General features: G+C 47.3%; 1 protein-coding gene across 3 annotated transcripts; it reads right to left on the minus strand.

Annotated features, from left to right (window-relative positions):
* Positions 1-2,399: 2,399 nt before the first annotated feature.
* FYB2 (FYN binding protein 2) lies at positions 2,400-25,463 on the minus strand. 3 transcript variants are annotated; one of them, XM_032118551.1, is made up of 20 exons: positions 25,372-25,463; positions 20,893-21,625; positions 19,749-19,943; positions 18,653-18,686; positions 16,027-16,115; positions 15,248-15,276; positions 14,034-14,065; positions 13,111-13,195; positions 12,656-12,809; positions 10,731-10,857; positions 10,565-10,605; positions 10,200-10,269; positions 8,256-8,339; positions 6,988-7,016; positions 6,194-6,254; positions 5,565-5,657; positions 3,717-3,801; positions 3,146-3,302; positions 2,985-3,018; positions 2,400-2,543 (listed from the first exon to the last, which is right to left on the minus strand). In XM_032118551.1, exons 1-20 carry the CDS (start codon positions 25,378-25,380, stop codon positions 2,534-2,536), a joined length of 2,151 nt encoding a protein of 716 aa, XP_031974442.1. In that variant the 5' UTR covers positions 25,381-25,463; the 3' UTR covers positions 2,400-2,533. The 3 variants fall into 3 exon arrangements, with proteins under 3 accessions (XP_031974442.1, XP_031974441.1, XP_031974439.1); XM_032118550.1 differs by having other exon boundaries at positions 6,194-6,251; positions 10,565-10,608; XM_032118548.1 differs by having other exon boundaries at positions 10,565-10,608.
* Positions 25,464-27,147: the final 1,684 nt, after the last annotated feature.

The raw sequence follows: 27,147 nt of genomic DNA on the forward strand, positions 1-27,147 counted from the left end.
ACAGTCCCCTTTCTGCAGGCTGGGGTTGGCTGGTGGAATTTCCCTCTGGAGATCCTTGCACATTCCAGCTGTGGGACCACGGATGCCCTCAGGGCTTGGTGGGGGGCAAAGGGGTGGGAAGGGGAGGTAAAATTTCTATGTGGATAATTTAAACAGCTTCCCCAACCCAAAATCCATGCCAGGAGCCAGGCCCATGTATTTACATGTGCTGACTCAGATCTTCACTCCTTACACCAAGGAGTAAAGAGAGAGAAGCATTTTAAAGACATCATGCAAAAATAACCTTTCCCTGCAGAAGAAGTGTCAGGGACAAAGCTGGGGACCCGTTTCCTCTGTGCCTGTGATGCAGGAGGATGTAAATCCAGTTAAAGCACACAGCTGCAGGGAGTGCTCCACATTTGTCCCCATCCTCTCCCCTCTTGACACAATTTCAGTTCTCCCTCAGACTCGTCACCTCACAACTGTTATCATGATTATTTCCCCTTTGAGGGGAAACGTGGAGGAACAGGGTTTAACACTCAGATGAGAATTGGTTTAGGTTTTGATGTGGTTAGGATGTATCAATGAGATTATATATAAAAGAAAAAAAAAAAAGGATGAGCTTAATTTCCTGACCAATCTCTTGACCTAAATACAGCCAACCTGTGGTTTAATTGAGGAAGTCTAAGTTGCTGTATCTACAGCATTTTTGTATTGTCTGGAGTCAGCCCATAGCAAGCACATTTCTTCTGTGCATGCATTGGAATGTGTCCATGAGGAAAAAAACCATTTCTAAGGGTATTGCAAGGCATCCTTGCATTAAATCAGCTGCCACTGGCAGTGCAGAAGTTTGTGTTTCACAGGGATTTAGGGCACAACCCCACAAGGACTGTGTGTCACCGCAGCGGGATCGGGGCCGGATCACGTCTGTCACAGGATATAGGGGGAGATTCCTAAAAAAACTTAGTATAAAATAAGAAAAACTTGTTAAGTAACTTCCTTAGGAGGCAAAAAAGAGCTTGCACATGTGGCTAATACAGGATTTGCCCGTAGTGCTTACACAGGGGGTGATGAATAGACCTCATGACTTGCGAACGAGCGCTGGCCGGGGAAGAGGATGAGGAAGGAGTGGAGGAAGGGGGTGTTTTCTTCAAGGTGTTAATCCTAAACATCACCATGGAAAAAAACAAACGTGGAGAAACCATCTCCAGCACTTCCCTGGGGCCGATTCCCTGCAAAGGGATGGAGGTGAAGGGCACAGAGCACATCCCAGCCTGTGCCAAAGCCAAACACGCACTCCAGCTCCCCAAACTCTCCATCCCCACCAGAAAAATCCAAATATTTGGGCTGGCAGGGCTGCAAAGCTGCGCATGCTTACAGGGGAGTGCTTTATTTTTATTTTTTTTTTGCTGCAAGGATGGATGCAGGCCAATACACTTAATAGTGACCACATGGTAAAATAAATAAGAATGCCTGTATAGACTTAAAAGTAAATGTTAAATATTTGCTCTGGTTTTTTTACTGATGTCTCCTATGCTTTGAAATGGCCCTGTGGCAAACAGCACTTTTATTTTTCTTAAGCATGGAACATTTAATAATTTCTAATTAAAACATCTTACATTTTTAGGATATTTATGAGAAAACTGATATGGGCTCTTAAAATGTGCCAGGCACGGGTAAAAGCTGTACACTACAGTCAGATTTTAAGGGGTTTTTTTTCTTTCAAAGCCATGTAAAAACTTTATCCCCATTTTTTTTTGCTTTTGAAAAGGTATCTACAGAATACACAGAGGAGAAGCCATTAGCAATTTATGTTTCTCTTCCTACATTTAGGAGCATTTTTCTTAAAAGAAGTAATCATCCTCCAGGCCCACAGTGGAGATGGAACAGCCTGAACACAGGGGCAACTGTTGGGTAACTCCCTGTAGCTGCGAGCCCCTGGGAGCCAGGAGTCGGCCTTTACATATGTGGGATGCCTGAGTTAGCTTACAAAAATAAAGCAAATTTTGACTGAGTGCTTTATTTACTCTTTTTTCTCCCCTTTTTTTTTTTTTTTTTTTCAGAGAAATGAGTCAACTTCTCCACTGTTTTATATATTTAACACAGCAAGAGTGGTGATACGTAGTACTTCTCCCAACACTTTTAAGACCAAAACCAGTTCAAATTTATATGGTTTGCTTTTAAAAGAGAAAATCTTTTGGGGAAACTTGCAATTCTGACAACAATGAGATGGAGCAACTGAACTGCACTATTTTTTTTTTTTTTTCTTATGCAAATGCAGAAATGTAATGGCTATTTCAGAGCTGACCAACAGGGTACTCCAAAAAGTGAGAAATACTGAAAATAACTAATAATCACTGAAGACATGCTCTAAATGGCAGGGGGAAAAAAGGAGAAGGAAACATCTCTTGCACATTAAATGGTGTAAAAAACCCCAGCTTTATTTACATTCCCATCACCACTCCACAGCTGACCAATGTGGGCTGTCATGGATGCAGGAAGCACAAAAAGAGACCTTCAGGGATGCTCCAGGGGAGAGCAGCTCTCAGGGCAGTTAGTACTGTCTGTCTCAAAGAAAAAAAAAGAAATTTTTCCAGCAAGGGCCACCTGGGTAAGAGGAGGCTCATTTGTGTGAATTATGCATGAGCATGCAAGGAAACGCTGCAGCAGGGAATTTCAGGGTGTGTTTTGGCAAAGCAAGGCACACTGAGTGGCCCATGTTTGCAGCAGATGTGAATTAATATGGCATATCTGAAGGCAAGTCAGGAATCTCCAATTTATACAAGTCATGACTGGATGGGGCTTTTTTTAGCTGCAGTTGGACTGGAAACTTGTACAGCAGCAGAGCAAGACTGGAAATACTTATTCCATATTTAATATTTAATAGTGGCTGTTGACATTAACTCCCCCTGCCTTCAGAAGTTTTAAGTAGGTTTCTCCTGCTATCCCCACACAGGAAAGAGAGGAAAATGTGCATCATAATAAATAAAAAAATCAGAGTTTACCTGAAGTTCAAGTGCTCCACTAGAACATACCCATCTGAGGGAAGAGGAAAAAGGAAGGGAATTAGTTAAAACTGAGCAAATGCAGCCAGAGTGGCTGAGCACGAAGGACATGCTGTGCTTTGGGAGCTGATTTGCCCCCCAAAGCTGGGCTGCAGACTCACATCTGCCCTGGGAGTTGCGGCAGATCACGGCGTGGCCCTGCACGGCATCGATCACGTCCAGCTGTTCCCCAGCTGTGAGCGGGAGGTCAGCGCGCCTCTGGCTGGGCACCGAGCACGCGGCAGCGGCCGTGGCGAGGACACGGATCTCCTTATGGTACTGCAGGACAGGAAGGAACCAGCAATTGCTCTCTATTTGTGGGCAATCTCTGTAAGGGCAGTGGGGAGGGAGGAAGGGAGAGATTGCAGGATGGGTTGTGAGGCTTTGGGGAGAAGGAGGGAGGAAAAACCCCTGCAACGTCTCTGATGAAGATCCCAAATTAGGGGAGAAGGCAACAGGTCAGGGGACAACTTTCCCAGCAGAGCTGAGGACCAAGAAGGTTCCACCAGCTGTCTTTTAAGCAAACCATGGAGCTGCTTTTCTCCTCTGGAAATCCCAGATTAGGGGAGAAGGCAACAGGTCGGTGGGACAACTTTCCCAGCATTACTGAGGACCAACAACATTGCAGCATGTGTCTTTTGAACAAGCCACAGAGCTGCTTTCCTCCCCTGACACAGCTAGAAGGACACGCACCATAAATGTCTCTCTAAATAACTTCTCTTCTTTTTCCATCTTCTTGCTCTTTTCTTCACTGCTCTTCTTGAATTGGAAGATATTTCTGCAAGAAGAGATAAACACACACACACACACACTTCTGAGCTCCATGTAAATAACCCCTGGCACATCTGGAGTTGCAACCCAAAGTCTAATTCCAGCCTCGTCTGCAAGGAACCCTTGGAAGAGGAAAGCAAACTGTTCACATCCCTATTTCTCAAAAAAGGGTGAATAGACAACTCGAATTTCTTAGTGAGGCACAACTTGAGCCATTTTGTATCTCCATTTGGGATAATTTTTGGGTTTTTTTCGGTCTGTAAGCAGCGTGGAAACAAATAAACTCTCTATTGAGTGTTTCAAATCAGCCCCGTTTTTATGGAAGTCAACAATTCGCTTTTCCCCCAGCAGCCTGTCTCCTTCTGGTTTTATTTATGTTCAGAAATAAAGGGTCCCCAGATAACTCTCATCCTGAGTCACTTATGGAACTGGGGTTGGACACAGCTCTCCAGATTTCTTTGGGTTTTTTAGCACATGGAGGAGAAAGTCCCCCAAGCAGACATTTATATGGCACTGTAAAGTGGAAAACAAGTTCTTATAACCCACTTAAAGGGAATGGGGCATTCCCTGCATATGAGGATGCCACTCTTTCTGGTACATGAAATTACAGCTGTTAGCACTCATTTTAAAACCAAGACAGGAAACAAACACCAAGCCAAAAACCCCCACCCATTTGTAATAAATTATTCATCCTTGGCTCATTTTGATGCACTTAAAATTAAAGACGAGGCGAAACAAGAGCTGAAATTAGGGACTCTTAAGGTGTGAAGAGATTCCTCCTCGGCAGTCTCAGCCTGCAGGACCTGTGATCTCCGAGGAAGGGATGGAATTGTCTGGACTCCCTGATGTCTGTGAAGTTATACCTGTGACTTTGCACAGCACAACCAGTGGTGTTTGAGCAACCCCATGCAGGAACTCTGTGGTGAGAACCTGAAAAATGGGTCTCTGTTTTGTATTTGTTTGAAGGTATTGGGTCATGAAAAAGGTTGTTGTGATGCACATTTTTGTGATCTGAAAGGGAAAGGAAATCCCCCACTTCATGGCGAATCTTGCACCAGTAACAAAAAAAACCAAAAACAAAACAAAAACCCCCAAACAACAACAACCCCCAAAAAACCAACCAAACAAAAAAGCCCCGAACAAACAAAAAAAATTTTCCTTTTATGCACAAATGGCACACCAAGAGTCCAATATAATCAAGACTTTAGCCCAAATAATCAAGACTTTAAAATACAAGGCTCTTGCCAAAATCATAAAATCTTAGAATCATATAACGGTTTCACCCCCTGCCATGGGCAGGGACACCTTCCACTAGCCCAGGTTGCTCCAAGCCCCATCCAGCCTGGCCTTGGACACTTCCAGGGATGAGGCAGCCACAACTTCTCTGGGCACCCTGTGCCAGGGCCTCCCCACCCTCACAGGGAGGAATTCCTTCCTAAAATCTAATCTAAACCTACTAAAATAGCAAAAAAGGAGCCAAATATACAGCAAGTAACAGTTTTTTGTCTCAGCTCAGTGGAAAGTCATGACAAGACTTCAGGATAAGACCTCTGGGTATCCCCCCCTTGTGCTCAGTTCAGATCCAAGAGTTTGTTTCACCCTTGAGATATTTTCTGCAAAGATTCCTGAAATCTGGCTTCAAAGGAAAAGGACCCTGGACTAGCAGCCAACACAAAATGTCTGTGCAATCAGGGACATCCCACTCCTGAAACTACTCAGGAGACGTGCACAAAGTGAGACAGAACGGGAACACAGAATGCAAATCAAGACCTTTCCACATCGTCGATGCTTTTCCTTTTGTCCTTGCACTCTCTCACCATCCGAAGTTTTGGCATCCGGACTTTGTACTTCTCATCCTTCCCTCTGAGAGGAACAGACACACAGGAATTCAGGTTTTTCCCAGCAGATCACGTCCCCTCCCCAGACCCATGTACCTACAGAGCCGGGCTGTTTCTCCGTCTCCCCCACACCCTGCACTGAAATCAAACACTTGCTGTGATTTACACCAGCACGCGCAGCCACCGCAATCATCTGGCAGCAAGGCACCAGGACATGCTGTTCCTATTAAAAGTAATTTTTCTGACAAGGAGCCTGCCAGGACAAGGCTGATAATCGGGTCTGGGAGCCTGAGTTTTCCTTCCTTAGGAAAAAGATCTGATTTCTCATGTGTTTCAGGGAGCCGCTCCCTCCTTTTCACGTCTCTGGCACTAAATGGGTAACAGCAAGGAAACATCCTGCCAAATTAAACACACACAGGGAGGGCACCTGGATTGTCTCCAGAGGACTGAATCCCAACCAGCTCATGACCCTCAGTGGGTTACAGTACCAGGCATAGGTTTGTGCCAAGAGGAAAATCTCCTTGGGCTGAGGACAACCCCAGGACAGGGCACCCTCCTCACCTGGTCTCTCTCTGCCCCACATCGACATCGTCGTACACGTTGTCCTCCTGGGAGACAGCTGCTGTCAATCAAAATGCAGGAAAGAAAATCATTAGGAGATGTCATTTTGAGCCTGGTACTCCAAATAATGTATTGCAGAGGAAAATTTGGGCTGCTCTCATCACTTGACCCAAGGGGGACAAAGAAATGCAAAAGGAGACTCAGGATTCCCAACACCCAGCAAAGGTCCAGCACAAGGAATGATGCTCGGGCTGGTTAGTTGGGTGTATGGGCAGTTTTCTGGGTGGGTTTGGCCACCCAGCTCCACAGATGGAGCAGGAGCAGCAGCAAAGCCCCAGCTTTGCACTGCAGCCAGCCCAGGCAGGGCTCCTATCCCAAGGACATGGGCATGTTCACTGAAGGTTGAGGTTGTATCCACCCCATTTACGTAAAGGATGAACTCGACCCTCCAGCAGGCAGCAATAAAGATTTTACAGAGAGCTGCCAGAGGGCCACGGGCTCACACACCACGTCCAGCCTGGGAGCAGTGGTTCAGCACGGACTGCTTTGCACATTACCTTCCTGAATATATCCAGATCTGCTGGAGGAATGCTCTTCTTTAAAGCAAAACCACCCAAAAATGAGCGAAACCCTCATGCTTGAGTGAAGCACAAATTTCTCTCAAGTCTTCAAAGCTACTGCTGCCACATTACATGATTTTTGGAAAGGCAGGATGCACCAAGCTGACTGGACAAAATATTTGCCCTTTCAAACACACACAAATCCCCTGGAGTCAGGTACAGGTATGTGCTTACCTAAATTTGGTGCTGAAATGGAAACCAATCTGTGGATAGAAAAAAGGCTTTTAGAAACAGATCTGCACATCAGCATTACCCAAAAAGCCACGAGCCCCAACAGGTTGCCAGTGATGGAGACAGGTCGAGGTGCATGGGCTTCATGGTACCAACAGCATGTGCCAAAATGACATCCCTTGCTAAATAGGCATTTCCATCCTGATAGAAGCAACAGCCATGTGTTCATCAAGCAGAAAATATCTACATTGAATCCAAAGAACAGCCCAAACTCCTGCTGCCCTTCCCAACAGCAAGAGTGTTGCTGGACAGTTGGCAATTGTAGTCAGTAGTAATCCCCTCCTGTAAATCTGCAGTGCCAGGGGTTGGCCAGGAATTCAAATGTGACAATGTCTAAGATGATTTCAGGAGTTTTAAGGGTTCTTTGAGACAGGAGAATGGCACAAAACCTGGTGGGTGGCTCCCTATAGTGACATTTCTATCTAAAGGAGCCACTGACACAGCAGAGCATCTCTTGTGAAGAGGTTTGTAAGGAAAACAAGCCTCCCTAACATAAAAGAGGAAATATTTAACCTGGATTTTCCAAAGAAATAAGAAAAGGCAGCGTTTTCCTGGAGTTCAGGCACTGTGCACAGGGTGAGGCACTCACTGGCAGCAGTGGAGGAGGGGTTCTGCAGGCAGCTACTGCACACTTGAGGAAAAGGCAATTTCCCTGGAAACTTATCCAGGGTTTTGAATATTAGAGTACCCAAAAAGGCACTGTAGGAAGTTATACAATATCCTCTACCCTGTTAGACTAAAGACTCACTGGCAAACTTCTTCAGCAGATGCTGTTGCCAGCTTGGCTCTGAATGGGACTTGGAATAAAACCCCTCAACCCTCAAGTGCCACATCAGCAAGGCCGACCCTAATCCTGGCTCACAGGTCAAGGCAGCATGTATCACATTCCTACATTCCCTTGTGCACCTTGTGTCATGCTGAGGCACCAGAAAGGTACCAGAGGCAGCAGAAAATCTATGGAAACCTGGAAACTGCTGTAGGACCAGCTCCTGTAGATTCCTGATGCCAGAGGTTCTGGAGAAGCTGCACAGATGGACCATTGGCCACACATGCCATAGCAGCTCCTAGTGAGTTGATAGAAGTACTTTTGGCCTAAGTTTTCCCAAAAAAGCTGTATTCCTTACTCCTAGAACCTCCTGCTCTCTAATTACTGCCAGAAAGAGTCCTCAGGCTTGAAGGGGGAAGGGGTGAGACCATCAACATTTTCTTACCTTAGGTTGTCCTTGAGCCTGAAATTGTTCAGCTTCAACTTTTCTATCTTAAACAGGTTTCCAAATCTCTTCTGTTTTTCTGTTCTGTCCAAAAGAGAAACAGGTTTTAAATTAAAAGAGACACAAGGTGCAGAAGCAGCCCCAGAGATCCTGAGGCAGGGAAAGGAAGGTCAGCAGACCCTGGACCTCAGCTCAGAAGAGGAATTTAAGCCATAACAGCATCATATGGGTGATAGACTCACTGGGATAAGCACCAGCACAGCAAAAGGTGCTTAATTATTAAGTCCAAGATCAAATCCTTGCTTAGCTTCAAACTTTTCTGTGTTAATTGAACTTGTTCTCCTCTGACCCAACAACTAGAGGGTGATCCAAGTTTATTTGGAGTGAAAACCCCTGAGGAAAGGGCAGCATTACCCAGAAGCGTTGCAGCGACCATTAAAGGAGCCATCAGGGGCACCTTCTGAGCCACCCTCCATCACACACTTCTGTTGTGTGTGTCCTTGAGGAGCATGGTCCATGGCACACACTTCCTCCTGAAGTTTGAGAAGGGATGCAAATCTACACAGCAATTTTCTAGTAAAGTATCTGCAAGCAACCCAGATCCTCCCCTGGGGGTTGTTACCCCTGCACAAGGACTATTAAAAACCCTTTATGTGTATCAGCACACTTAATCCTGCACGTGGGATCAATAGAAGGATCACAGGAAGGCTGGTTTGGGGATTAAGACCCTGACCTCTGAAACCTGTAAATTTGGTCCCAAATGGTCTTCAAATTCCTCTGCAGCCCCAGCAAGATGCACTGCTCCTCTGTGAATCAGCAGGAGAGTTTAATTTCTGCCACTGCTCTGCACCCGTGTGCAGAGGGGCAAAGAAGAGGCACGGATGTGCTTCCCAGGGGGTGGGGATGTGCATGATCCATCTGGGAACACGCCTCCCTCGGGGTTGGAGAAGATGGTGCACCCCCACCACACAACTCCCACGGACAAATTGCAGAGAAGTGACACTTCCTTCTTTTAATAACCATCCTGTCACCTCCAGGGTTTCAGCTTTCCCCTTTTTCCTCCCTCTCTGACACACACAGGCTCTACATCCACATGGAAGCTGGACTGGGATCCAGATGCAGGCCAGTGCAAGCCCCCCATCCGTAAGGGAAAAGCAGATGTACAGCAACACCTTGTTATCCCTCCCACACTGCTCCTCAGGAGAGAGCCACCAGCTGCTCTCCAAGCTATTGTGTGCCACATATGCCTTCCCCAAGGGCTGTCTCTGTTCCTTCCAAAGGCAACTTTTTACTGCATGAGGGTAGGGAACCACACAAAACCCAACTAAACTTCACGTTTCACCTCAATCCATTTGGGAAGCTCAGGCAACATATAAACCCGAGGCTGCAAAACTCATTGGTTTTATAACACACCCCGTGGAAGCAAACATCTTGAGAGGCTATATAAAAAAGAGCAGGTTGCAAGTTAGTTACAGCACATCAGGTTCTTTTCCAGCCTTCTGTGATCTCAAATGTGAGCACTTTGTCCTGTTTTATGGGGACAATTTGTCCCTTGAGCACCACATCTTTTGGCACACACAAAAAAGGTGCCAATTCTCAGCTACAGCCGAGCAACACTTTTAATCAAGAGAAGGCAAGTGAGACTGTCCTGTGTGTTTGATGCAGGGAGAGGTCTGGAAGGGCAGTACTTCCAAAGGATGGAAGGTGTCACAGGAAAAAAGGATCCCCCTCACTGCTTCAGGATTTAATTTTGGTAGTGACTTTTTTCTCCCTAAGTGTCAGCCAGAAGGGAAGGAGGGAGGAGAAAGGGAAGAAACCCACCCATGCAACAACTTCTCTGCAGTTGAGTCAGGAAGAAAAAAGGCTTCCAGCCAGTACCTGGCATGTGAGATCAAGGCTGCATGGCCAGAATTTCAAAATACAGGCTAAGAAATTGCAGCTTACCCTGGTTTTGCTGGATTATCACCCCCAATCTCAACATCTTCATATGTTTCCTCGTAGCTGTTTCCTGAAACTTAAAACCAAGGCATGCCATTAAGACAAGCCCCATTCAGTAGCAATAAGGTGAGGTTTGCTGGACAAATTGCACCCAGACCTTTTACATTTTACTCTCACAGAGGCTTCAGGGCTGCTCAGATGAGTTCCATGCTAGACATGTATACTACTCCCCACTGGTTTTAATGGGAATTCAGAGCAACCCGCCCAGAAGGAGACACTGTAGATGCTGACAGCGAAATGAAACCATTCCCAGCATCTCCCAGGGACCAGCCCAAATTAAAAGCAGCTCCTGTTTGAGCTTCCCCACTTACTGCTGTCTGAAGTGAAGGAACTTGAGGCATCTGAGCCGTGGCTGCTGGAAGACACAAGTGTGACATGGGGGTTTGCTGCAGCAGACATTTTAAATGCCATTTTAAATGCCTTTTTAAATGACATTTCATAGTCACAGGCACTGCAAGAGCCCAGGCCCACACTCACAGTCTGTCCTGCAACTCCTCAACGTCATCATAGATGTCCTCTGGTGCCTGCAGAGACTGCCAAGGGTTTTGGTCCAAGGCTGTTCCTTCCACCCCTGGCTTTGGAGCACCAACACCCTCGCTGTGCCCTGGAAATGAGAAAGGATCTTTGCTTTTGGAGCTTTTCTGAGGAACTTCCCTCAGGGCAAGGACACCTGTTAAGGGTAACACAACAAATAAGAGCCTGCAGATATATTTTCCATTCCAGGAGTCCAGTAAATTCTCTCCTCTGAGACACTTCAAGAAACAAAAGTGAACAATTTTCAAAGTTTTTAGCTTTAAAAATTTTAAAAGTCATAGAAATATTTTAGGTTTAAAAAAATTAAAATGTCCATTGATATTCTCAATTTTGGCAGCTCTGACCCAAACCTTCCTCACCTAAAAACATCCAAGAGGTTATTCTTGGATCTCCAGAGAAGTGATTGGAGGGAAAGCTTGGCATGGTTGGTGGAAATGTTAAGATCCAAATAATGAACCAGACCTTTGGAATACACCTGTAAATCAACATCTTGGAAAGGACCCAAGGAGGATGAGTATCCCAAAGTTGGATTTCACTGAGGGCTGGAATCAAGCCTGGGAGTTGGGTTAGAAAAAGATTATTACTGGAGAACTCTTAAGTGGCAATGTTAAAACTTTAAAACTGATTAAAGAGAGTTGGAGCAACACAGAAATGCAGCCACACAAATAAAAGCAGATAGTGTTGGTAAGTAAACACGGGAAGTGTCCAAGGCCAGGCTGGACAGGGCTTGGAGCAACCTGGAATCGTAGAAGGTGTCCCTGCCCATGGCAAGGGGTGGAATGAGAGGATCTTTTAGGTCCCTCCAAAACCCAAACCATTCTGATTCCTGCAGTAGGTCTTGCTGGACATAGGTGCCATCTCAGTCTGGTCCAGCTAAAGACCGAAATTTCTGCAAAACATTCAAATTCCACCAAGAAGAAAAGCAGGCAGGGGTGGGACCCAACAATTCTCCAAATCAGCCTCTCTGTTTAAGCAGGAGGGTCACCAGGAGCACTTTGAAAAAAAAAGTCCCAACAGAAATTACCTCCAGCTGTTCAAAGGCCAAGCAAACCAGCAGGATTTTTTACAGAAACAGACACCAACCAAACCAGAAAATTATTATGAGGTGATTTAAAATATTAATAAAAAAAAATAATACCTGAGAACCACACCAATAAAAATAACCACGGTCACAGTCAATTTACACTTTCTCCTTCACACTCCTGGTGTGTCCACAGAGCCCATAACAGAGCTACTTTTCTCTCTCTCATCTTTGAAATGCTGCCATATCACACCAGAGGCTTGCAGAGCCTTTGCAGAATAGGACCCATGAACATTTATAGCTTAAGCTGCAAAACTGTGCTTACAGAGGGAATGTAATTTGGTTTAATTGTGCAGCTGAGGTGCCTATCAGCAGCTCTGGTCACTGTCTCAGAGTATCCTGGCAGAAGGAGCCCAAAGCCAGCCTGGCACCACAAGGAGATGGAGCAAGGAGCCATCACCCATCTCACTAAGGGACAGAGGGAGACTTCAGGCTCTCATCCTGTTCACGTGTGCTCTGCCCCAACCGCTTTCCTGAGACTCCATAAATTATAAGGAGCAGAGGAGATGGATTTCAGCTCTCACGGATAAGGGCAATCTGCTAGAAAAACAAACACCTCGGCCGGAGTTACGCAGATGGTTAACCAACTTAGGAAGCTATTTGCACAGCCAAAATAAATGATTCAGACCAGAATACAAATGCTCATGCAACCTTTTGCCCTGCTTTAACTAAATTGGTTCAAGAGTTGCCTCCAAATTTAACGTTTTTTCCCATATGGAAGAGATATTTGGGCAGCAGATGAGGTTGGGGATGGAGGAAACACTCAGTGGCGCAACGAGATACTCACAGAGCTCTGCTCTGTCTTTTGCCAGCCCTGGTGGGGTTGGATACGTTGCAGTTTGGGGACTGGTCACATCCTGCTTCCCTTGCAGAACCTTCAGCCCACCTCTGCCATCTCCCTTGGCTTGGCTGGTGGGAGACATGTATTCATTTCCACCTGTCTGGGATCAAGCGTTTGGTTTGGTCAACGCAGCCCTTAGAAATGGCTTCCTAATACATAATTCTATTATACATCTATGTATCCATAAGAATATAGGTTATCTGTGGACTTAAAAGAGTTTCACATCCTTCTCCATCAGCTTCTTAGGCTGAAGCAGTTGAGTGATGAACAGGCAAAAGAGAAGGCAGAAAACCCCCTGGGATTAAGGGCTCAAGCTTCAACTGTTTCCCAAAGAGAGGGAGGACAGAAGGAGAAGAGACATCCCATAATAATTATTAAAATTAATCTCGAGGATACAATACCTGGAAAATTTTGTTCACTTCCAGTTTCGTTCTTCCATGACTTGGCTTTCCCTCTTTTTCATCCTCTATTATAGCTCTTTCTGGACTGAAATGTTCAGAAATGAGAGAGATCTCAGCAGGCAGACACTTCAGCAAAGCCACAGAAAAACACACTGCCATATGACAGTGCCCAAGGAGGCAGCTCATTCTCCCTCTGATGAGGGAGATGCCCAAGTGACCACCAGTAAAGTAAGGGCAAATCCAAATCTAAAGGCCAGTGGTCACTCGGGGATAATACAAATCATTCTTGGAAGAGAGATAAACTAATATGATTGTTTCCTCATAGCAGGAATGGACAAATTAGATCCATTTGTAGTGGCACCTGGATCACATGGTGTGCCTCTCACCACACTGCATCAAGATTTAGGGAAGAAGATACAGCAACAGGGTGCAGGACTTGATAACTTTTGTTCCATCATCACATTTCCCACGAAAATTACCCCATTTTATCACATAACTCTTCAATCCCCATCAAAAAACCCCAGCCTTCAGACAGTGACCATGAATACACACCACAAGGAGCTTGGAGTGTGACATTTGTAGGGTGAAATTCAGTGTGGACTTTGCCTTGCCTTGGATCTAGAACCAGGTGCCCCAGCTTGAGAGGCTCATAAATAACTCTCCCTGCTTACACTGGAAGAGTTCAGGTTCCAGTAGGAACAGACAGTGTAATTTTTTTACAATCTCCCCTCCAGATATGCTTTAGAATGAAAACCATCTTAGCAACCATGAGTGCTGGCATAGAAAAGCACCATCTACGCTGTCTTGGTCATGAAATATATGAAATATATTTCTTTCTATTTACTGAGTGTTGCAATATTCAACTCCTAACCTGAGTCAGTTGTGGGGCGAGAAGAAGTTTGAGAGAGAGGAAAGGAAATTACCTGGATTTGGCAAAGGGGAAAATCTTCTGTTTCTAGAATAAAGAAGAGGAAAGCCTTCAGCCACTGTGTTTTCTCAGCAGTCAAGCTTTCATACAAGGCCTCAACTGTCAACCAGCATTTAAAGAAATATTTCTTTAGAAAGCCCAGAAGTATTTTGTGTTTGGAATAGTCATCAGGCAAGGATATTTCATCTACGTTGCAGGACAGGGCATACACATATTGACAAACTACATGGGGATAATGAAACAGTGCTAGGGTTGGACCAATGAAGCTACTGGTCAGCAAGGAAGCTATTTCAGACTGGAGAGATGGCAGAGGAGGTGGAAGTTTTTTTAATTTAAATAAAGATTTCCCAGCCTACCATAAAATGAGACTCTGTCCAAGCCAGAGAACCTCTCTGCAAATCACACACAGACAATTATGTTTGGAAAGCTGTGCTATTTCCCAGGCAGTTTGATGGCTTTGCAAGCCAGGACTTGAAAGTAGAGTTTGACATTTTACCAAGAGTAGTTTCCCCTGTTTCAGCAGGGCCAGAACTGATAGCCAGGACCTGGACATCTCCTGGCACGAGGTGATGTGTGCTCTCAGCCCAGCTGCCCCCTGAGCTCAGCCAAGCAGGGCTTCTCTAGGAACAGCTTCAGCAATTCCTGCCCCGTGCCATGCAGGATCCTGCCTTCCCTGCAGGATATCCCCACTGCCGAGGGGAACTGCCACCTCTGCAGCCAGGGGGAAGCAAAAAGAGTGATCTGCAGCAGAGATATCCCTGCACCAGGGGATGAAAACCCCTCCAGTTGTGCCCACCAAACTTGTTCTCCCTTATGAGCCAGGACTTCAAGGGTGCTGCCATGCCAAGCAGCCTGGCTCAATTTTGCTATTACATCTTCACAAAGGGATTACCAGCACCAGCTCACCCTTGCCAGGAATTTCCAGAACATTTAATTGGGTTTGTCTTTCAAAAATTCACATTCCTGATATTTGTGCCTAACATCTACTTGGTCTACTACCAACATCCAGCTGGTGTTATCACTTCCTTACATTTCTGCAGTGGAAGTCAAGGGAACTGACTCTTCCCACTGGTGTCTTTGGGAATCTCATTAGTCTTTGTGTCCCCTCTGCAATTTCTTATTTATTTTTTGAGAGTCTTCACAGAGAACACACAGAGAAATTCTTGGAAGGTAAGAAATACAGATATTAAAAGTTTTCAAGACACTCACCTTGTGTTTTTGAGGCTCTGCCTTAGGTACTAGGAAAGATATTTATGAACAGATATTAATTTTTAGTCCATGTTAAAGTCACTACATTTTTAGTTGCAAAACTCAGTTTCAGCTGGGATGCTCAGCATCCAGGCACACATTCACCATGGACATTCACCATGTCCTGCAGGTCCCTCCCTTTGCTATTTGAACATTGGTTTACATGCAGGGAGCTGCAGCACCAAGCCTGACTGGCCAGAGTTTTCAGGGATCTATGAAATCCCAGAGGGCTGTGGCAGTTCCCCCCAAGGGAGTTGCTTGGCTCCCTTCCCAGTGGGAGAGAAAATCAGTGCAACATGGCAGAAATAACCTCCCCAAAAGAGGCAACGCTGGAAAATGTAAAAGCAGAGCAGTGGCACCTTTCATAGAGAAAATCATACTGGGAAAAAATATTGATGGAGGTGGAAAAGTCTTGTGCTCTGCGTCCTTCTGCTCCCAAGAAGATGCTGAGGTTTGCCTCACTATCTTCTTTTTATTCTCTTCTACATGGGTGATGTCTTGTGATATTCCCCACTGCAGTTTTACTATAAGCATCATCTCACCCCCAAAATGTCTTTTTGTCTGTGCCCCAGAATTCTGACACTGCACAGAAGGATAGGACAGAGAATCACGCTTGTTATCCCAGACCACTGTGCAGCTGCTTTTCTCAACTTGAAGAAGCTATATTATTTCCTGTTTTAAAGGGTTTTTTTTCCCCAGCTAGCATGTAATTCACCTCATAGTCCTGACTTTCAAAGTACCTTCAATGACACACAAGGTTGTGGTGTCCCCAGACTGATTCAGGTATATCGGGGTTTCTTCATAATTATTCCACTCTTCAAGTTGAGCACTGAGAAGATGAAAAAGAGAGAAAAGATTTTCTTTTTCCTGTCCCTTTTAGTAGTATGAAAAAAAGAAAAAATTCATCTTAAGGACAAGGAAATCAAGCACTTTGATAATGAGGCTACAAAAAAAGCCAAGTGAAATCAGGAATTCCTCGGAGGGAGAGGAGACCTGTGGCAGATGCAGGGCTCAGCTGAACCTTCCCCCTGACTCCACGCTCCCACTGCTGGTCCTTTGGGAGGCCACGCTGCATTTAGAGGGCTCAAAGCACATCAGGGTTAGAGTCTCCTGCCTACAGCAATCCCTCAAGGAGGAACAGAACAAAAAAAAAAAAAAAAAAAATCCAAGGAAATCGGAGTGTGGTGTTTTTCAGGCCTACTCAGGTACTTTGATAACAATTCCCAGCTGCACTGTTTGGCACGTGGCTTCTCGTGGAAGGGAACAAAAGGGAAAGCAGAGATAGCAGAGGAGATGTTTAAAGGTCCTGCTCCTGGGCTTATCAAGCCACCCACTCCATTCCAACCCTGTGAGTGGCACATGCCAGCCACAGGAGGAGGGAAAGCACCACAGCTCCAGCACCACGCAGCCTCGAGTGTTGGGCTCCCCAGTCCAGTTCCCATCTCCCCATCCTCCTTCTTCCTTTCCTTCTCCAGAAATTCCCTTTAGTGTCATCTGGGAGGAGATGCACAGGGGGAAAACCCAGCATTCCTGAATTACCCAGGCAAATCCCTGAGTGTTCCCCTCCGACCACAGCAGCAGTTTTGGGCATTTTAGGAATGTACCAGGAAGCAGCAAAGGTGCAAAACACAGCTTGTAACACACATGGGGGGACAGGGTAAGGTGGAGAAAGAGCACCAGGAGGAATTCTAGCGGGAACTTCCTTCTTCTAACTGGAAGTCTGTAAAAAACCCCAGGGAGGGTCTGTTTTTCCGGGAATCACCTCACTGTCACAACTCGGCCTCGACAGAGCAAGGACTAAGGGCAAACCAGAACTCAAGGAACAAGAAGCTCAAGGTGCACTTTGACAGCAGTGAAATCAGAGAAGGAAACAACCCTGAAGTCAAGCAGGAGGCTGTGCTGATACCAGAGGCTGTCCCAGCCCCCTGCAGCCCCCCAGCACTGGGGACACTGCCTGGCTGGTCCCACAGCGTGTTTATCCCCAAACAAGCAATCAGAGCTCAAGATTAGTCAGCACATGAAACTATGTCAAGGTCTCTAAGAGACCGGACCTCATTCCAGGTGAGGCTTCGAGGAGGGGAATTCCATCCCCAAACTGCTGTTATTCTGCTTTTATGCCAGAGTTAATTAATTCATTTTCTCCGTTATCACAGGGTTAATATTTAACAAGTGACCTACTGTAAAGACCATATCACAAGTGTTGGAGCAAGACAGCTAATCCTGCTGCATTGCATTGCTAGAACAGCTTCTTGTAGTGCAGAACAGCTTGGAAGAGGTTATTTTTTGACCCGTTCTCTTCTGACAAGTACAGGTTAAAAGTTAACATCAGCCCACACTGTCAGGAGAACCTCATGATGTCAAGAACAACTTGCTGTCGATAGCTGGAGGAGTTGTTTGGGCACAGAAAGTATTTTAAGAATTCCCCTCTCTTTGCTTTGGTTCAGCTGTTCCATTTCCCCTTTACACAAGTAGAACAAAACATGCATATGAGTATTTTCCTCCACTTTTGCTGTTCTTGTTGTACAAAACCCAGGCTGCTGCACAACCACTCATGCCAAGCCAGGATACCAAAGAATTGTGTCTGCAAGATTTTTGAGCTCTTTCAGACAAACTCGAGTGATTTTGGACCACCACTCAATAAAAACCTCACTTCAGCATGTGGAGACAGCTGAAGGGCTGGGATGGTGATGGAGGGCAGTGACTCCTGTGCCCTGGTTGTGTTGGCTGCACAAACACAGGATCACAGAATCATGCTGGAGTACAAACTCCTTTACTGCTGGCAAAGAAACCCCCAACACCTGCTGGTTATGCCACAGCTTTGTTTCAACAACAGTTCTCAAAAGCATCTCTTTTCTAAAAACACAAACCTTGAGTACACAGCAAACAGGAAGCAAAAACCACACGGGGGGTGATGACTGTGCAATTAAAGCACTGCCAGTGTTCTCCTTCCCACCAGCTAAACCAGACCTAAAGACACATGGATATGGCTCTCCATGAGGCTTTAAGAGCTCACAGGAGGAAACAGGGATGAAGATTTCTCCATTAGGAGAGGGCCATCCCAACCAGCTTTGAGCTTCCCATCTAGGTCCACACAATCACAGAATCCCAGCGTGGGTTGGGTTGGAGGGAGCCTTAAAGATGATCCAGTTCCAAACCCTCCCTCTCCCACAAGCAGGGACACTTTTCACTTGACCAGGTTGCTCAGGGCCCCATCCAACCTGGCCTTGCACACTTCCACTTCCTTGAACAACCCCCAGAGCAAGTTGCTGCCTCCAGGAGCGGGATGTTCCCTCCAGGCTGAATGGGAAATGGGATGGAGATGTTCCTGCCACCTGTGAGCCACACCTTGCCTCTCCCCAGGCTCACCTTTCAGGGGTCAGGTAATCCTCTTCTCCAGCAGCTGCACACAAACACACAGAGGGTTAGTGTTGGAAGGCAAGCCCAGGCTCCCACAGAGCACGTGGGAGGTGTGACAGGGACAGCCCTTCCTGGCTGCACACAAAGGCAGGCGTGACACAGGATTGCCAGCAGAAACTGGGGCCATGGCTCTGTCAATATGTCATTATTTCATGTTTCCAGGAAACAACCCCAGGTTTCTAGAGACAGATAACCCAGCAATACTGGGAGGGCATGGAGATGATGGCATGTAAATATAACTAGTTCCCTCCTTCAAATTAACATATTTAGAAAAGGCAACTAGGCTAGAAGAGTTTCGGTGAAAAACCCTTCTTCCCTCTCGTTCTTATCAAAGCCAGGGCACACCAATAAGCACTGGCACTGTAAAGCCAAAGAGACTTTAGCAGAGCCCTTCTTAGAAAAGCAGCTCCCTTTGAATTCATCAAAAGTTGTGCCTAAAGATCTGGCTATAATTAAGCCTGTATCTATAAAGAAACACCACTTAGCAGCTTAATAAGTGGTCCAGAATATTCTATTATGCAACATCAATAGAGTTTTATTATGGGAAACTGAACTTTTGCATTTCTTGATGCCGGAACACTTAATGACATTGTCCTCTGTTGTATTTAAAACAGAAGTGGGGGGGATTAGCAGACTATTTTCTAACAATTTTATTGTGCCTTCCCACAGTTGTGTGCTCCAGAATCAAGGCATTTCCCATTGAAGAGGAGTGATAAAGATCAGCTCAGCTCATAGCCAGCTGCTGCTGCTTTACAGCCAGCTGTAAACTGCTCTCAACACGCTGCAGTTGGGAGGGAAGCGGGTTTCTGAGCATGGGATGGAGTCCAGCCTGGAAAACCAGACCCCTTTTCCAGATTAAGAGCAAAAATCGGCCCCACTGGAACTGCTGGGCTCTTATTAATGTTTGAGGAAGAAGCTATAAACAAGTAACAACGTCTTTTTTCTGTGCACTTGAAATCGCAGCCTCACAGATGTCAATAAAGTGCACATTTTAATTCATTTTCTACAGAACAGATCTGGGGAAAAAAGACTGAGTATCTCTTACTTGTTTCATTTCCTCTGTGGACCAAAGGCATGGTGCTTTGGAAAGCACTGAGATCAAACTTTGGGGGTCTTGGAGGCTTCCCAGGGGCAGGACCCAGGGATTCAGCTGAAGGGAGAGGTTTAATTCTTGGCCACTTGCTTCCAGGGCTGTAAGACCATTTTCCTGCTCCAGGCTGGCAGAAGGGAGGCTCCAGTTCTGCTCCAGAGAAGCACAAGGACAGGCAGCAATTAGCCCTGATTTAAGCAAAAATCCATGCAGGATCATTAGTTGTTACACTGACATTTCTAACCAGCTCTGCCTCCTCCCAATTTCAGCGTCCCCATCACACAGGGGGTCTCTCACCACGTTACCAGAATGGCAGAACAAATGGAAATGTCCATTTTTACAGATTTGTACCACATGAACCATGTTGGGCTCTCAGCTCTCGACAGCTCCCTTCCTCTGGATTATAAAATACCAGCCCAATTTTCTATGCTGATAACACTTTAATCCGCCAGGATTTAGGGCCATGGCTGTTTGCAGTGCTCAGCCCAGGCGAGGTGGCTTTCCAGGGTAAACACAGACTTAAGGCTTTCAGAGCCCCATCACCCAGTGTGACATCAGCAAGGGGACCTTCACAGCCTCTGAGTTTCCTAGCACCAGATTCTCTAAGAAATATATTCTCAGATCTTAAATATGACCTTTTGCAAAGCTGGGAGGGTGCAGAGTGGGGGGATTCAGGTTTAAGCTATTTTAATTAGAATTAAACTGTCTTTGCAGACCAGTCAAGCCTTTCACATCTGTGTGCAGTCACATTTACCTTGAGATTGCAAACGACCAAAGCACACCAAAACTAAGATAGTCTCCTGTCCTCAGTCTTCATCCTACTCTCAAAATGTAGACAATTACTCAGAGTGAGTTTTAAAAAGTTGTTGGATATGGGGAATCCACCCCTTACCCAAGCTGAGCAGCAGTTTGAGACCCATTTCTTATCTCCAGGATCCCCAGAGAAAGAACAGAGCATTCCAATGGGCCAGTTTGGCCTCTTGTTTGAGGGTCCCAACTCTTAGGAGCTTTTCTCTCCAGCTGCTGTATCCTGCACTTCCAGAGCACCTATATACTCACGTATTTCTGTATTCAGTGCTAAGAATACACCTTACCATACCTGTCTGGTGCTGAGCTGGCTCTCTTGATGCACGATAACCCAACTGGCAGAATGCAGATGCCACCACACCCTCAGCACCTGCTCCATCAGAGCTCCTGTGTCTCCCAGGACCCTGAGGAAGAGCTATCCCACTGCCATGCAGAGCATCCTTCCTCTGGGCACACCAGTCCAGCACAGGGGACCTTCCAGAAGGTCGCATCCTGTCACTGCCTGATGCAGCAGGAGCTGAGTTTGCTGCCCGCTGGGTTGGGAGCTTTGGACTTGTTTTCTCATTGCGGGATAAAGTCTCTTCCCAGATCTGTAAGACATGCTGGAAAGAATCTGGGAGCCAAGGGTCCTCTGGAGTTGTTTGGCTTGATCCTTGCTGGTCAGCACCACATGACAGCAGAGGCTTTTCTGAGCTGCTCTTGGGAGAACTCAGCCCTTTCTCAGAGGGGTTGCCCTTGTGCTCTTTGCTGTGCCCAATCCGCTCCCTGTAACCCAGCCCGGCTTGAGGCCGTGCCAAGGGGTTGTGCTGGGTGGGCACAGAGGGTTGGGAGGTGGGGTGGGCAGGTTTTGATACTTTCAGCTCTCTCTCAGTCAGGGGCAGAGGGCTGGACGGGGTGTTCCCTGCAGAGCCGGGCTTGGGGGCGATCTCCGTGGGAGGTTTCTGGTGGGGCTGCCCCAGCTTGTGGGCCAAGTCGGAGCCATTCTGAAATTTCGCTCGGAGGGCTTTGAAATCAGTCGCTTCTTCCTGGGTGAGGGGAGAGAGCAGAGCACAGAACAGCTGCTTACAGGGGTGGCAATGGGCAATTTAAACAATCACACTGTTTTCAGAGAGAAAGGGGCTGCACACTCAACCCTGGTCACCAAGGATGTGCCGATCCTGGTGAAAATTTAAAAGCAGTGGAGGAGAATTTGCTCTTTCAAAGGATCCTCCAAAGGCTCACAAATCACTTCTGGTGAAGACAAAAGAGCTGAAAATGGGGGAAATGCAGGAGCAAAGCATGGAAACCAAGCAGAATCAGTGAGGCCAGCACCTCCTTCTCCCCACTGTCACCCAGTGATGGAGAATTTCCCTCGGGAGGATCTGGCAAACACTGAATTCAGTGTTAGAGCTTCCTGGCAGAGGTGCTGCAATGCTGTTGATGCACCTGCTGGCTATGAAAGCTGCACTTTATTTTCAGTACACAAGCACCAAACAGGGGAGAGGCCAGTGCTGCTCCAGAGATGTCCAGTCCATCTCCACCCTCCTTGAGAAAACTCCACCATGGGAAGAGATGCACTAAATATCCTCCTCGATGGTGCATTCCTAATGACCCTGGGGACCAAATGCTCTTCCTCCATGGTGCTGGTTCAGCTCAGGGACCCCAGGGCTCTTTGGATGCTTCTCCCCTTGCCTTTAATTCCACCCCAGGAAGCAGAGGACACGCAATCCAAACGTAGCACACAGAGACAACAAGAGCACCTCCCAATGCAGGTGATGGATACTGGCTCTGACACTCAATTCCTCCCCCACACAGTTAGCACACTCCAGGTTCTTGAAGAAAGGGAGCTAATCAGTGACAGTGCAGCTTAAAAGGGCACTTAAAGAACATTTTGTTTCAGTCCCTCACTCCCCTGAGTCCCACCATCCCACGCTGGAGAGAAGGGACCACAATTTTTGCCTGCAGTGCCGTGGCTTAAATTCAGCCCTGAACTGAACTAGGGAGAAAGTATGAAGAAAAATTTATGAGCTACTTAAGTCCTTGAACTGCTCTATAACTTTTTATATGCCATGATTACATTAGGTGCTCTGCTCTGGCAGCTTAGTTCAGTGCAAGGCTTCACGAGAACCTGTCTAATGAGGAAATTGGAAAAAATTATCTAGGACAGAACTTCGTTATTCTGAAAAAAGCCCCAGCCTTAAGTGTTAAGACAGAACAGATGAATAGCATACTGAGGTTTTATTGCATTTAATTGCACGATTTATTAAACACTGACAATTTCTCTTGAATAACCCCTTTCACTGACTTTATTACTTTCACAGGGTAGTACATGATGTAAAGAACCAGCCCTTGGGGGAGAGGTTTGAATTGCTCCAATTATATTTCATATTAGTGGTCAGCAGCCTGATGCCGTGTGAGCTGCCCAGACAGGCTAATCTAGCGGCGAGCCACGGGAATGGGAGCTTCCAGAGGCACACGGAGGATGAATCAGGAAAAAAAATGCCACATGCACCCGATCCCTCCAGCGATGCCGGACAGGAAACAAAGCAGTGAGGTGCCCTAATGCAATTGCAGGGAGCTGCAATTAAGTGTATCACTGCTGCACATGCTGCAGCAGCAGTTGAAGAGTTCAGCGCTGTTTCCCTCCCCTTGCTGATTTTCCTTATTGTAGCAAAGAGTTCCTCATCAGCACCCTCAGAGACAAAGGAAAGAGAAAGGAAAAAGTACCTGCTTGTCTCAGTGTGCCCCAGGCGAGGCAGACACGGGGGTTTTTGGTCAGGCCTCTCCCTGGCACGGCCGTAGCAGAAATGGGCTGCGACAATCCCGAGTTTGGCACTATTAATTACAGAGGGATGGATACAAGCTTCCCTTTCCCTCCCTCAAATGGCTATTCCTCTTGCCTTGAAATGCCAGCTTCAACTGATTTGCCTAATTAAGTGGGAGATTATCTTGCTCGATGCACTCTCAGTGCCCCTCACTAGGACAGCGTTCCCCCAAAGTGCAGCCTGATGGGATGCTCATGGGAAGGGGGGATAAGTCTGGCCCTCAGCCAACTGCAGGGAACTGCTGGGGTGGATGGGGTTAAATCGCATCCCATGGCCACCTCCTGCACACCCACACCCAGCTGGGCAATCCATCCCTCCCCAGAAAGCTCCTGCAAATGCTGTTTCCTTGCACACGGCCGAGCTTAGCCAGACCCTCCAAAGTGCAACGAGTTCTCCCCGTCCCTGCAGGGATAATTTTCCATCAGAGCTGGGACTGTTTCAAAACCACAAACCCATCCAAGCAGCTCTCCTGTTCGACTCACACACCTTCAGCTGGCTCAGAGAGATGCTCAGCCTAAACAGAGGGCTGGGCAGGTCACAGGCAGGACACACGTGGAGTCCCGGTGTCCCAGGAGCCCAGCGAGGGCTCAGGTCCCCTGAAAATCAGGCCAGCTGACACGCCGGGAGAATACACTAATAAATTTAAAGGGCTGCCAAAAGCTCACAATATGTATTACAGCTACATCTGGCCAAATAATTGACTGTGAATAATAAAACACTTGGCAAAAGCCCACGCAAGGATGAGAGGGGAAGAGAGCAAAAAGGAAACAAACTTCCACTGGCCGGAAAGCTGTGAGCATTAAGGAGTCAGGGGACAGAAGCATTACAGAGTCAGGGGGCAACAAAACTTTCCATATTTTCTCCCTATAAATAAAATGCTCTTCAACATCAAGATCAGTCTAGGAAGCAGAATAAAGCTCAGCTTAAGCCTATGATAAAGGTGCCTTTCAGAAGGAGCATCAGCAGGAGGTTTGTGCTGATACCTTGGACTAACGAAAAGGAATCTGAATTATAGAATCTCAGAATGGCTTGGATTGCAAAGCACCTTAGAGATCAACTCATTCCAACCCCTGACCAGGTTGCTCAGAGTCCCATGAACCTGGCCTTGGACACCTCCAGGGATGGGGCAGCCACAGCTTCTCTGGGCAACCAGGGCCTCCCCACCCTCTAAGTGAAGAATTTCTTCCTAATATCTGATCTAACCCTGCCCCCTTTCAGTCTGAAGTCTTATCCTGTCCTTCCATGGCTTTGTCAAACGTGTCTTTCCACCTCCCCTGTAGCCCCTTCAGGTACTGAAATGCTGCAATAAGGTCACCCCAGAGCTTCTCTTTTCCATTAACTAACTAAATTGAACTAATTCTCATTAGTTTCCTGAAGTCGCTTCTCTAAAATGAATCAACACAGGAAGATAAACCCCATTCAAGATGTGGCAGGCCAGACAGCTGAGAGGAAGCACTGCCTGTTCCCCTCCTGGAATTTTTCTGGCTTACTCCATTCTTTATCTCGATTCCCAAGGGAGCTCTGGTGGGTAAATATTTAATCTGTGTTGCCCTCTGCCCTGGCGTGGGACTGCTGGAGCCAAGCCCAGGCACCCCGGGCAGGCTGACGAGAGTGCACTGCAGATATCATCGACTCATTAACCCGCCAGCTTCTGCCAGAACCCAAATAAATAAGTAAAACCCAACTCTCGTTTTTGTTACACTAAGAGGCACAACTGCAGCTCATGTCAGAGTGAGAGGAGAAGAAAGCAGGCACTGGGAGCCCCTGCTTTGGGGCAGCAAAGCAGCCTCTGTGTGGTCTCCACACAGAGCAGGAGCAGTGATGAGAGTGCGCACCTCACTCCCAGGATGAACTGCTCCTGGCACTCCATGGAGAGAACAGCCCCAAGCTATGAATCGGCAGCAGAAAACCAAGCAGAAATCCTTCCCCCAGGCCAGGTGCAGAGGAGACAGAGCCCCAGCAGTTACCAGCTCCATCCCTCGCTGCTCCAGGCCGGTTCCAGCGGTTCAGCCCAGCATGTTCCTTGCCCTGTCCCCCACAGCCGCTCTCGCTCCGGTGCCCGTCCTGCAGCCACGCCAGGCGAGGCGGAGCGAGTCCTGAACACACCTGGGCTGAGGCTGGGTCTGCCCCCGGGGCGGGGAGAGCCTCACCCGGGCAGGGCTGAGCCTGCCCAGCAGCCCTTGACCTGACCCACGGTTCCCTGAACCACAAATGTCAGCACCGCGGCGGGCTTGGGGTGGGAAAGGGAGAGATCAGGATTAGATTGCTTTGTGAGCGAAAGAATGGCACTTGCCCTCAGCAAGGGTGTCCCCACAGCACCCATGTGTCCATATGATGTCCATATCCGTGGAAGTTTATAGAATCTTAGAGTGGTTTGGGAAGAAGAGACTGTAAAGATCATCCAGCTCCAACCCCCCCACTGTGTTCTCAGGTCCCTTCTCACAGCTGGGGCCAGCAAAACCGAGGAGAGATGAGGAGCCCCACCGTGTCCAGCAGTAATTCTTGCCCCAGTTTTTAGGTCTCCCCATAGGACACCCACCCTTCTGCAGCAGCCCAGCCTGCACCAGGCTCTTCCCCGCAGGGAAGCCAGAGACCTCGGAGTGCTTAAACCAGACATTTCCCCAGAGGAACAGTGTTTCCTTCATCTCTGGACAGCAGAGCCCAGCAAAACCATTGCATCCTTGCTGCAGCTCACGCATACTCCCTGCTGAAGCAGCTCCTTTCCATGGTGAGCTGTGCCTCAGGGTCCTAAGGACAGGCCAGTGAAATTAGGGCAAACAGGACTTCTCCTATCACTGGGTATTTCTGCCCTGGAGAACAGACTGAAAGGATCTGTCCACACACTGAGCCCATGTTTTTACAGAGCATGTCTCCCAGGAAAAGCAAGGCTGGTTAGCTTGGCAAGAAGAGAGATGAGAGCCCCAGGACTTCCTTTCTCCCTCCATAACTGATCAAATATTATTATTTCATCTATCTCTTCAGGAGGGCTTGGTGTTTTCCTTGGAGCAGAGGCAGCTGCTGCACGGAGCTGGGGTGCTGCTGGCACTCAGAGGTGGCTGCTGATGGGCAGGCAGGAAGCCACGGGCAGCCTGAGCAATACCCATGAGCTGACCCTAATCCCATACAACCAGACTCAGCCCCTCTCCTATAGGTCATTCCCAATAAGATGCCTGGAAAAGAAACCACAAAGAGATGTTAAAAGTCATCCAATTCCAACCCCCTGCTGTGGGCAGGGACACCTTCCACTGTCCTAGGTTGCTCCAAGCCCCATCCAACCTGGCCTTGGACACTTCCAGGGATGGGGCAGCCACGGCTTCTCTGGGCAACCTATGCCAGGGCCTCACCACCCTCACAGGGAAGATTTTTTTTCCTAATATCTGATTTAACCCTGTTCTCTTTCAGTTTGAAGCCATTCCCCTCTGTCCTAGCCCCCTCTGCACACAGGCATCGAGCATATCCTTGCCCCAAGCATCCTTAATGCCTTCAGGAGTGGGACTGATGCTCTCACAGCCTAAACTCCCCCTGCTTTCTAGAGCCAAAGTTGAGGGGAGCTGAAAAATAACAGGAAGAGAAACTGAGGAAAAGAAAAAGGCTTATTTGTCAGAGACCTGGCTCAAAGCATGAGTCTGGCTCCTCACCACATGAAAAGCCCTGCTGCTGCCTGGAGGTCTTGGAGAAGAAAGGGGGGTCCTGCTGAGCTGGGAGCTGGCAGGGAAGTCTCCCAAGCCAGTGCTGGAGTCGCA

This window comes from Corvus moneduloides, chromosome 9, assembly GCF_009650955.1.
Source record: "Corvus moneduloides isolate bCorMon1 chromosome 9, bCorMon1.pri, whole genome shotgun sequence".
In the NCBI taxonomy this organism is placed as follows: Eukaryota; Metazoa; Chordata; class Aves; order Passeriformes; family Corvidae; genus Corvus; species Corvus moneduloides.

What these genes read in the sequence shown, in the direction of transcription:
- FYB2 (XM_032118548.1), bottom strand. An exon ending in CAGAGCCTCAAAAACACAAG is followed by an intron (nt 14,066 to 15,247) that starts GTGAGTGTCTTG and finishes TCTTTATTCTAG; the next exon opens with AAACAGAAGATTTTCCCCTT. An exon ending in GTGGGGCAGAGAGAGACCAG is followed by an intron (nt 5,658 to 6,193) that starts GTGAGGAGGGTG and finishes TGTTCCTCTCAG; the next exon opens with AGGGAAGGATGAGAAGTACA.